Source organism: Acipenser ruthenus, chromosome 52 (assembly GCF_902713425.1).
Source record: "Acipenser ruthenus chromosome 52, fAciRut3.2 maternal haplotype, whole genome shotgun sequence".
Classification (NCBI taxonomy): Eukaryota; Metazoa; Chordata; class Actinopteri; order Acipenseriformes; family Acipenseridae; genus Acipenser; species Acipenser ruthenus.
Window position 1 is genome coordinate 7,741,682 of NC_081240.1, and position 12,236 is coordinate 7,753,917.

At 40.3% G+C, this 12,236-nt stretch overlaps 2 protein-coding genes across 6 annotated transcripts in view; one reads left to right on the forward strand and one right to left on the reverse strand.

Moving 5' to 3' along the window:
* The window catches only part of LOC131723041 (GTPase IMAP family member 9-like), a 5,277-nt gene extending 2,704 nt beyond the window's left edge, over window positions 1-2,573 (forward strand). Inside the window, exons 1-3 of one of the 3 annotated variants that reach the window (XM_059016363.1) lie at window positions 99-244; window positions 1,045-1,122; window positions 1,475-2,573. In XM_059016363.1, coding sequence (XP_058872346.1) covers window position 1,122; window positions 1,475-2,349 — 876 coding nt within the window. In that variant the 5' untranslated portion in view covers window positions 99-244; window positions 1,045-1,121 and the 3' untranslated portion in view covers window positions 2,350-2,573. Of the gene's footprint in view, window positions 1-98; window positions 245-1,044; window positions 1,123-1,474 lie in introns of those variants that run through there. The other 2 variants (XM_059016361.1, XM_059016364.1) reach the window with 2 other exon arrangements.
* Window positions 1-12,236, reverse strand: part of LOC131696742 (GTPase IMAP family member 8-like) — a 206,888-nt gene that overhangs the window by 25,188 nt on the left and 169,464 nt on the right. The gene's annotated exons all lie outside the window — the stretch shown is intronic.

Here is a 12,236-nt window from a genome sequence, read left to right on the forward strand (position 1 = left end):
ATGCAGCTTCCACTTCCTGATATTTGATCCAACTGTGCTCACTGGGATATCCAAACACTTGGATATTATTTTGTATCCTTCCCTAATCTATGCATTTGTATTACTTTATCTCTAACTTCTGTAGAATGCTCTTTGGTCTTCATTTTCCTTCAGATTCACAGCCTTACCAATGATCCTTCAACAGTGGGGTTTTTATCCAGAAAATGTGACAGCAACTTTAGTGGTTCACAGGTGGATGCCAATGGTAAGGTAATTGTGTCCTCGTTAGGGCAATTTCTTTCATCGGTGTAAACTGGGAGCTTCCACAGCACAGGGATTGAATACTTAATCAAGCATGATATTTCAGTTTTTTATTTTTCTTAAAAATATTTCCCAACATAACTAATGTCACCTTACAATAATTGATTTTGAGTTTCAGTGTTAAAATAAAATATCAAACAGAACGAAATTTCAATGTACCATTTGTAATTCAGTAATATGAGAGAATTGGTCAGGGGTCTGAATACTTTTGCAAGGCACTGTGTGTGTTTGTGTATAATTATATATATATATATATATATATATATATATATATATATATATATATATATATATATATATATATATATAATCAAATATCAATCTATATATATCAAACATTGATGTATATAGAGTACTGTGCAAAAGTTTTAGGCAGGTGTGAAAAAATGCTGTAAAGTAAGAATGCTTTCAAAAATAGACATGTTAATAGATTATATTTATCAATTAACTAAATGCAATGTGAGTGAACAGAAGAAAAATCAGCATTTTTTCACACCTGCCTAAAACTTTTGCACAGTACTGTACATCTCAGTTGATATATTGCCTGTTTGGCACTCCATATGAGACACCTTGTTATCATGTAATGTCTCATGTTTATACTTCATATTAGGATTGATTTATGTATTTGCTATGAATTTTTGTAGACTTTATCTTTGTTTTCTCAAGCATGCTATAATAGTTCAGAATATTTAATATATCTATATCTATATCTATATATCTATATATATATATATTTCTGTACAGCAAAGAAAGACAGAAATAAAGGCAACACAAAGAACTGGAACAACCAGTCCAGAGAAGAAATATAAAAAGCTCTTAACAGTAAGTTCAATTACTTCTTTGGAAATGTCAATATTCTTCCATTAAATCATTGAAAAAAAAAATTCTCGTGATCTTGACATCATTTAGCGCAGGATCTCGTGAAAACTGAAGTCATTACTTCTGTTTTCCTGAGTTAATTTATCTCCGAATTTCAACAGTACAAGTCGTTTGGTCGAGATCATGAGAAATATAATTCTCAGGAAAATGGAATCAATGACTTAGCTATTAAGCAGCTAAAGTGAAAAGCTCAGACAATGAGGTATTTAAATTGTTTGTATAATATTAGTCAAGTATTTTACAGCAGTTTAGTGGAATAATTTTTTTTAATCCATAGAAATAACTTTTTTTGCAGTGTCTGACAACACAGGTGACCTGAACACTCTGAGGCTGGTGCTGGTTGGAAAGACTGGCGTTGGAAAGAGTGCAGCAGGAAATGCACTCCTGGCCAAGAGGGAGTTTAAATCTTCATTCAGCGACTCCTCAGTAACAAAGGACTGTGCAAGGGGAGAAGGAGAAGTTGCAGAGAGACGTGTTGTTGTGGTCGACACTCCAGGCTTGTTTGACACAAAGCTCTCCAATGTGGAAATTGTAAGTGAGATTGTGAAATGCATTCAGAAGTCCTCGCCGGGACCCCACGCTTTCCTCCTGGTGCTGAAGCTGGGTCGATACACTGAGGAAGAGCAAAAAACTGTGCAGATAATCCAGGAGGTTTTCGGTAAAAGCGCTTCGAAATACATGATGGTGCTTTTCACACACAGGGATTGTCTGGATGACGATGGCCAGACAATTGAGGAGTTTCTTAAAAATGCTGACAAGAACCTCAAGCAGCTGGTAGAGTCGTGTGGGAACAGGTTTCATGCGATCAATGGAAAAGACCTTAAGGATCAGGAGCAGGCCAAAGTACTTCTGGAGAAAGTAGAGAACATGGTGAAAATAAACGGTGGATGCTTCTCCAATGATTTGTACGAGATGGAGGAGAAAAGAAAGGCAGATGAAGCGAGGCACCAGAAGGAAATTGAAGAGCTTAGGAAGAAGAATGAAGAGGACGCAGAAAAGTTAAAACAGGCGAATGTAGCAAATGAGATAATAGCAAAGATGCAGGAGGCGCATATGAAGCAAATGACCATGATGGTGGAACAAATGAAGAAAACAAATGAAGATAATATGAAATGTATGGCAGAACATCTAAAACAACCACAGAAAGTGGAATCCTGCTGTGTATCATAGTGTAGTGGATTTCTCTCGATTTTACATTCTTGCGCCAGGTTTCCATGTGTGACAGGAGTGTAAATGTGTCCTCCAAACGAAATGCATGGTTTAATTATACATTTATATTGTGATTTAGGGGTGGGCTTTGACAAGTACACAACCACCATTAGCTTTATTATGGTGGGAAGCTGTTTGAAGTGATAATATGTGTACTTTAATATAATAAAATGCTGAACAAATAACTGGATTGTGTTTCATATTGTCACCCTCACACTGCTTTTAATGTAATCACAAGTATAGAAGCCTTCCTTGAGACTAACAGCTGGTTTGCATGTGTGTGTTGACACCATGGTTAATATCGCCCTGCGGTGACTATACACAGTAGGATAACACACTTTACTGGAGCGCTGGAAATGGTGCAGTTCCAACTAAATTAATCCCATGACCACACTGACTACCATTAAACTATTAAAACTTTTTTCAGTTTTTTAAAGAAAGACCAAAATTTAAAGCGAGTTAATTTTGTCCTCAATATAAAAAAGGTACAGGATTTCTGTTAAATGGTGCGAGTCCAACCAGTTAAACTAAGGAGGAACTTTAAGATACCTTTAAAGAGCACACACATTCCAACACAAGCGCCATCCCAATGCTGGTCATAGAATCAGTATTTTTTTAAGGTAATGAGACTGGATTTTGTTAAACTGTAATTACGTTGTTAATAATAAACAAAACACACATGATAAGGTGAATTAGAAAGTTAATTGAAATCTATGTGTAACATAAAGAATATACATTTAAACTTTAATGTTGAGGTATGTTTCCCGCTAAGGACTCTCAGACTTTATCGTTTCATATAAACAATAGGAATATATATGTTTAAGCAGGAATAATAATAGTAGTAGATAATATTCATTAAAAATGAGAAGCAGGTAATGTTATTTATTATTCTGCTACACTTTAACATCATTTCAGACACATCAGAATATTATAAATGTAATATCATGCATTTTCATTAAAATTCAGGTGGCAATTTTTCTATTTGTGTTTATTAAATAAAGTGTGTTTTATTTGTTGATTAAAAATGTTTCCTGGCTTTTTAGTGCCTTCCTTACTTCCTTAGCGATTGTTGCTACCTGCTTCTAAACAACACAGCTTTCTCAATCTTTTCTGCGCTAACTTTGTTTACAAATAGGAAAAAATTATTTACAAAAGGGATAGAACTCCCTCGGATCCGGGAAACTGCAGTTCTTTGTATACGACAGCAAGCTTGGTATATTGAGACAAAGCTGAAGCCAGTGAACTTAGAACTTAAGATGCTGATTTATGATTCCTACCAAATTGATTTTCAGGCCATATCGTTTCATATTGCAATGTGCTTCTATTTAAAGGCCACATAAAATGGTTCCTGTTTTAAACTCAAGTTGAAAAAAAAGTATTTAGAAACTGTGTTACTCACATTGATATTTATTTAGTTCTTATTTTCTTAAGAGTTATAGGGGTCTTGTACTAGGGTTTTGTAATAGTTCCACTACTAGTAATGGGAAAGGATAAGATCAAGCAATTGTGGGGGCCCCTTGCAAAAATAAATAAATACAAGGGGGGGCTTTATACAGCCTTTATTACCAGAGCAAGCTGTATGTCTGTAGGTAAGAGCAAGTGTAGAAAGCTGTCTGTACTTCAGACACCAGGTTTTCAATAAACAATCTAGAACTGCACATACAAGTGCAGAGATATACATGGTTTATGAACAAGCGACTAAAAATAACCATAGGACTGGCAAGAGATATGCATGCCTAATCAATATGGCCCATGATTTTTAGACAGCTGCATTTCACTTCACTTTACAACCTTGCATGTTATTTTAAAACATCCTTAACAACTTAATCTTCACAGCAGACTAGTTAATCTTTACAAGGCAACTCATGTATTAAACACACTTTAATTGGAAAATAAAAACACAAATTGACCTCCCTTCTTTAATATAATCCCTCATGTGTGTTAGCCTTAATTCCTGTCATACAATATGATCAATAAAAACAGTTTTTATATGTATACCAAACTTATTATTTTAAAGTATTTCAATCAATAGCTTTTAAATCTAAAGGTCATATAATGTTTGATCATGAGACCCCATATGTACACATTTCATTTGTCTGTTTCACTTGGTAGTTTGTCTGTTTCTCAGAAAACCATATTTTCATACTCCTCCTCACATGACCCTTTGCTGTATTGTCAGCCACCTTAAGTTAATGTGAAAAAGGACCTTCTGTCAGACGTAACAATTGCAAAGCATACAACATGGTTTATTTAGATTTCCAGAAAGCTTTTGACAAAGTCCCACATAAAAGATTAATTCTCAATCTGAACACAGCAGGGATTCAAGGAAATGCATGCACATGGATTAGGGAGTGGTTAACATGAGGAAAACAAAGTACTGATTAGAGGAGAAACCTCAAAATGGAGTGAGGTAACCAGTGGTGTACTACAGGGATCAGTATTAAGCCCTCTGCTGTACCTAATCAACATTAATGATTTAGATTCTGGTATAGTAAGCAAACTTGTTAAATTTGCAGAGTACACAAAATAGGAGTGGCGGCAAACACTTTTACAGCAGCAAAGGTCATTCTAAATGATCTAGACAGCATTCGGAATTGGGCAGATACATGGCAGTGTAGAGTGGTGGTTAGGATTCCAGACTTGCAACCAAGTGTTTGAGGTTCGATTCCCGGGTGGGGCACTGCCGTTGGCCTGTATGTAAATAGCTTTGGATAAAAGCATCTGCTAAATTAATTAATTTTTGAAATGTATTTGCTTACGATTGTAAGTCGCCCTGGATAAGGGCGTCTGCTAAGAAATAAATAATAATAATAATAATAATAATAAAGAAAAGTGCAAAGTATTGCATGCAGGCAATACAAATGTGCATTATAAATATCATATGTGAGATAGTGAAATTGAAGAAGGGAACTATGAAAAATCCTAGGAGTTTATGTTGACTCAGAAATGTCTTCATCTAGACCAGGGGTGTCAAACTCCAGCCCTCGAGGGTCGCAGGGTCTTCTGGTTTTCATTCCAACTTAAGCTCTCAATTAACATAATTGAGCTAATTATTTGTTGAATTTGAGATATTTAATATTTTCCAGGTCTTTTACAGTTGATGGTTTTAAAAATGCACATGATTCAAGGTACACGACCTGTGAACCATTTTGAGGCCTGAAGAGAAGTGTTAAATGTGTTCAGTTAATGAATAATTAGACCAATTAAGTAACTGAGAGCTCGGGAGGAACGAAAGCCAGAAGACACTGCGGCCCTCCAGGAACCGAGTTTGACAGCCCTGCTCTAGACAATGTGGGGAAGCTATAAAAAAGGCCAACAAGTTGCTCGGATATATTGTGAGGATTGTTGAATTTAAATCAAGGGAAGTAATGTTAAAACTATACAATGCATTAGTAAGACCTCACCTAGAATATTGTGTTCAGTTCCAGTCACCTTGCTACAAAAAGGATATTGCTGCTCTAGAAAGAGTGCAAAGAAGAGCAACCAGAATTATCCCGGGTTTAAAAGGCATGTCGTAAGCAGACTGGCTAAAAGAATTGAATCTATTCAGTCTTGAACAAAGAAGACTACGAGGCGATCTGATTCAAGCATTCAAAATCCTAAAAGGTATTGACAATGTCGACCCAGGGGACTTTTTCAACCTGAAAAAGAAACAAGGACAAGGGGTCACAAATGGAGATTAGATAAAGGGGCATTCAGAACAGAAAATAGGAGGCACTTTTTTACACAGAGAATTGTGGGAGTCTGGAACCAACTCCCCAGTAATGTTGTTATGTGGGTAGGTTCAAAGGTCCTTGTGACAAGGTGCCCGCCCCTGTTATTATTTATGTACGATTTGTATTTGTGTATTATTATCTATAACAAAAACATTGTCAATGCAAAAAAACAAGTTAGAAAAACGCAACAGCCGTTTAAAGGGGTGATATCAAACACAAAAGCCCAAGTTAGGAGAAGCAATTAGGCCAATCTTGTCAAGCATCAAGCAAATAGGCACACTTGGAAAGGTGCTGGGGCCCAAGATTCACACAATTCTTGCTTCTAACTTGGCGCCTTTCTTTGACCGCTTTGCTCCACTTGAAATGCGCAGTGGCACAGCGGGCTAAGGTCATGTGCTCTTCAAGAACGTCATGTTGCAAGTTCAAACAACTGGAAATGCTCTTTGTATGACTTGAAGTGACTGAGACACACACTCACACACTGAGACACACTCACATACACTGAGACTGTGTGTGTTGTAGTGTGTGTGTTTCTCAGTGTGTGTGTCTCGGTGAGTGTGTCTTAGTCACTTCAAGTCATATAAAGATCATTTCAAGTGGAGCGATAAAGTGGAGTATATATATATGTATATTTATGAGATATATGTATATATTTATATACTGTATGTGTGCCTTGCACAATTATTATTTTTACTTGTTATGTTTAATAAACATGAAGTTATTAAAAGTATCCTTTAGTTTGCAGCCTTTCAGGTTAATCAACTTTACCAGCAATACTGAAAAGTCTCTCTACTTTATTATGATCATTATTATTGAAAAGTGTTTAAAATTGAAATATTTTTTAAGCTTTCCCATGATTTGAAATTCAAATGCAAATTCTTATATTTCAGAATATACAAATATCAAGTCAAATGCAAATAGTTCAGCAGATTGCATTATTATTTATTTTTTAGCAGACACCCTTATCCAGGGCAACTTACAATTGTCACAATGATATCATATTATGTTTACATACAATTACCAATTTATCCAGTTGTTTATACTGAATCTAGGTAAAATACCTTGTTCAAGGGTACAATAGCAGTGTCCCTCACCTGGGAATGAACCCACAACCCTCCGGTCAAGAGTCCAGGTATAATGAGGATAAACACTGCTGTTTAGGAATGGAGCACTTTTTTTACAATACACACATTCCATTTACATACAAACGTTTCACACGTCTGTGGTTTTACAGACGAGGCTAAAGTTGGCTTCTTATTCACCAGCTTCTTATTCGCCAGCTTCTGATTCGCTCAGCTTTTAGTGCATAAATGTATTTGTCTATGTTGAAGAAGTAGCCTTGAATTTAACTGGTTAAATCACTTTGGTCCACCGATTTCTCTGCCAGTACCTGACAACAGCCTCCCCCTCTGCAAGCCCCACTTGTATTTAGCCCTGCCCAACGTGTTTTACTGGGGAAGAACAGCGGGTAAATATGCCACATATGCCAATCGCTCAGCATCTTATTCACTCTTTATGTATCTATGTTGAATAAGTAGCCTTGCATTTAACGTGTTAAATCACGTTGGGCCGCTGATTTCTCTGCAGGTACCTGTCGAGGGGCACCCCCTCTGTAAGCTACACCTGTATTTAGCCAGGCCCAATGTGGTTTACTAGGGCAAAACAGAGGGCAAACATGACGCATATGCAAATTGCACAGCTTTTTTTGCTGGAAAAAGCCTTGCATTTAAAGGGTTAAATCACTTTGTGCCGCCGATTTCTGTACTTATTCAACATAGATACTTAAATAGCGAATCAGAAGCTGAGCGATTGGCATATGTGGCATATTTACCCGCTGTTCTTCCCCAGTAAACCACACTGGGCCAGGCTAAATACAGGTGTAGCTTGCAGAGGGGTTGCCCCTTGTCAGGTTCTGGCAGAGAAATCGGCGGCCCAAAGTGATTTAACCCTTTAAATGCAAGGTTACTTCTTCAACGTAGACAAATACATTTATGCACTTAAAAGCTTGCGAATAAGAAGCTGGCGAATAAGCGAACTTCAGGCTTGTGTTTTACAGTGTATGAAAAGAAGACAGACGTAGCCATAATACAGTCAAATTTAATGTCATTTCTATTAATGTCACACTCTGCTTATTCTCATCAAATTGAAATGTCCTGGCCCGAATATAATGCATGCTGTGACTTTGATGTTGTGTGTTTTTAAAATGTATTAATGATCAATGCATTGCTGAGTCTGTTGCGCTCACGTATCAAGTGGTGTCTGGAATGATCCAAATGCAATTAAAACAGCGGGTGGAGGCGTGAAATAAATAAATAAATATAACTTCTCTTATACAATTATTTCAATAGCGATTACTACCCTTTGCGGTCCATTTCAATAAATTAAAAGTAAATCAGCTCATTTTTGCTGTTTAATCTACTATTTTTTAATAATACAATTCACGGGGCGTGAGCTGGGGTGAAGGATGAGGCAGAAGAGGCAGAAAGGAGCAGTTAGTAGGACAGAAAGTGGTCACTGACTGAGAGGTCAGAGGACCCAGCAACCAAAACGGGATAGAAAAGATGGTCGCTGACTGAGGGCGATGATGCCGACACATCTCAGGGGCGAAGGACCCAGCAACTGAAGACAGGATATAAAAGAGGTCGCTGACTGAGGGCGATGATGCCGACACATTCCAGGGGCAGAGGACCCAGCAACCGAAAACACAAATGAGGGTTATGACTCGGAGAGCCGCCACTCGAGAGGAGATGGGAGAGTTACCCAGCATCTGAGACTTCTGTAAGAGGCGCTCGTAACCCCTGATAGGCCGAGACGTCACGCTGCCTGGGACCTGAAATAAGGACAAAGCATAGAAGTTAGTATGGAACTCAGCATGAGTGGCCACGTCCTGAGAGGCAGTACAGAGCAGAGCCTCGAGAGAGGTAAGATAAGCGCAGGAGCTGCGACAGGACAGATTTTGGCCGGGGGTCCGCTCTGACTAACATGGTGAGAACCCCCCTGAAGGTAAGGGAGGCAGATGCCTAACCCTGAGGTCGGGGAAGTGAGACTCACTTGCCCCCCAAAGGATGGACCACCGGCACCTCATGAAAAATCCCACACCGTGAAGAAAACGAGAGACAGCACATGCCAACGCATAACATAAACAAAAGATCGGAAGGACAAATGAGACAAACAGAGAGATGGTTAGTGATTATTAGTAGCTGTGATTATGAGTATACCTGCCGCTCAGTGGAGAGGAAAAAACCCCCTTGAAGCTATTGGGGGAAAACCTCTGGTGGCCCCGGCGAACAGGTAGCCCCCAATCCGGGCATGCTAGCAATTTTAAAATGGGCTACAACTATATCGGAGGGAGAAGAATGACCGTAAGAATCTACTGCGGAAGAGGACCAGCGGCCCATGGTCTTGATCAGGCTGTGGTTGATGCTGGCCCTTGCAGCGGAGGTAGCTGCGCCTATACGAAATGAATGGGGAGAATAAAGCTGAGGAGGGAGGCCTGCTCTGGAGAGGAGGGTGGAGAGGTGGGCTGAGAACCAGTGACGAGTAATAATAGAGTGAGAGGAATCGATGAATAGAGGGTCCAGGGGGGGGGATTTCCTGATGGAGAGATATTTTGACATTGCTGAGAAAGGGCAGATAGAAGATTCAATCCTTGAGAGCTGGATGAACTGACCACGCCAGAGTTGATCTGTCTTTGAGGTACGCAGCCGAATTATGAAATAGGATTTGGAAATGCAAGAGAGGTCACATAGACGAATACCCGCTACAGGGAAGCTTGAAGCTGAAGGAACTGTGAATTCTGAGCTTCTGAGGAAGCCGAAGAAGGCTGTGAGGCAGATGGTCTCCATTAGGAGATCTTCATAGGGGGGGAAGCAACCTTTCCGAAGAGTAGAGATGAGAGAATGGAGGATGTCTGTTGATATAGGCAGGCGGGAAGATGCAGCAGGAGGGGAGCTTTTGAAGATTCCGCGGAGAGTCAGATGAACAACTGGTATGGAGAGGATGATGGGTGAAGGCACGGACATGATGCGGTAGTGATATTGGATTCCTGAAATGTAAGATTTAATGGATGCTGGGGAAAGATGGAGAGATTCCTTAGCATGGACGATGAAGGCCAGGATCCAGTCTTGATTGAAGGGAATAGGGTGGATACGATTATGAGCACAGAAGGTTAGGAATGCTGACCAGGCCGTAGAATAAGAAGCTCTTGAAGAAGGGGCGAGGGCTGTAGACATGTAGTTTTGAGCAGATTAAAGGAGGTTGCGGAGGGTAGAGTTCAGTCTAGAAGCAGCTGATGAAACTGTGGGGTCTGGAGGGGGTTTGGGGAGGCAGATGGAACCAGCTGACGGAACTTGGATACCTGTAGGCGAGAGAGAGCATCAGCAGCATTATTATGGGTACCAGGAAGATGGCGGGCTTGTATTAGGAAGTTGAGAGATACAGAAGACCATATGAGATGACGGAGCAGGCGCATAATGAGGGGGGATGAAGAACGTCCTTTGTTGATGATGTGTACTGTGGGTTTGTTATCGCTGAAGAAAAGGATTGATTTTCTTGACAATTGGTGACCCCAGAGGACAGCGGCCACTACGATTGGGTAAATTTCTAGGAGAGCCGTAGATTTCTCTTGAGGGGGAAGGAGCTGAATTTCAGGGGGCCAAGTGCTGGAGAATCATTCAGGAGTGAGGAACCCGCTGAATCCGATGGATGAGGCATCAGTGAAGAGGGCAAGGTCATGAGGGGCTGAAATGAAGTCGTCATAAAATAGAGAGAGACCATTCCAGTTAGTAAAGAGATTGATCCACATCTTTATGTCTTTTCTGGCTTCTGCTGAGATTTTCACGTGAGAATTCATATTCTTGACAGTTGATGAGAGGACTAGGAGACGTGAAATAAATGTTCTGCCCTGAGGAATGATGCGGATGGCAAAATTAATATGACCGAGGAAAGACAGGAGGTCCCTCTTCTGAATGAAAGAGATCTGAAAACTGTTAATGAGTGAGAGTAAGCGTTGGAGTTTGGCAGGAAGCAGGCTGGCTTCGAATTTCACGTTATTGAGTGTAATGCCGAGGAATTCCAGAGAGTTAACAGGGCCGATGGTTTTCTCTTGAGAAAGAGGGACACCAACTAAGGAGAAGATGGTCTTAAGATGATTAATTGCTTGGGCTGGAGGATCTGAAGGGGGGGAAATAAGCAGAAAGTCATCCATTAGATGGAGGAGGAAGGAAACATGATAGGAGTTGAGCAAAATCCAGCAGATGGCTTCTGACAAGGAATCGAATATTTTTGGGCTACTGCGGCAACTGAAGGTGAGCTGGGTGGAGAAATAGAACTTGTCTGCCCAACAGACTCTGAAAAGGTGACGGAGGGAAGGATGAATAGGCATGACCTTGAATGCATCAGAGATATCGGCTTTGGCAAGCCAGGCTCCGTGACCTGCAATTTTGATGAAATGAATGGCGTCTGAGCGCTTAATGTAGTGAAGAGCGAACTCCTCGCTTGAAATGAGGGAGTTAATGCTGCGTGTGTAACCGCCCCGAGGAGCGTATAGATCAATGATAAGGCGTTTCTTGCCAGAATACTTGAAGGTAGAGATGACTATGGGATTAATGCGAAAGGTAGTGAAGGGGGGTGCTGCAAAGGGACCGACCATGAAGGCTTTGTCGACTTCGGCTTGGAGAAGGGAACTGACGACTTGTGGCTCTGCAATGGCAGAACGGAGGTTTTGACAGATGTGAGACTCGGAAGGAACGTGAGAAATGCCAGTGAAGAAGCCTTTTGTAAGTCCACTAATTGGATAGGAGACGAACGCCTTGTCTGGATGATTTTGAAGCGCATTAGCGAGAGCCGGAACGTTGATAGAAGTAAAAACCTAAAGTAACTTTGATTGTCACTTAGCTGTAAGAGGACATATGGACCGGGAGTGGGCATCGTTGCAGAAGCTGCAGACATGGAGGTTCTTGCAGGAGCGTTTGAAGCAGACAGAAGAATTAAAGTTATTGCATATTTGCCTGCCACCTGAAAACTTGATGGGATGGCCATAGACATCTTGGGCTTGAGATCTGGTGGGTGGAGCTGAAGCATGGATGGAAGCAGGGGCAAGATGTCTTGAACTGAGAAGAGAAGGCAAGGGAT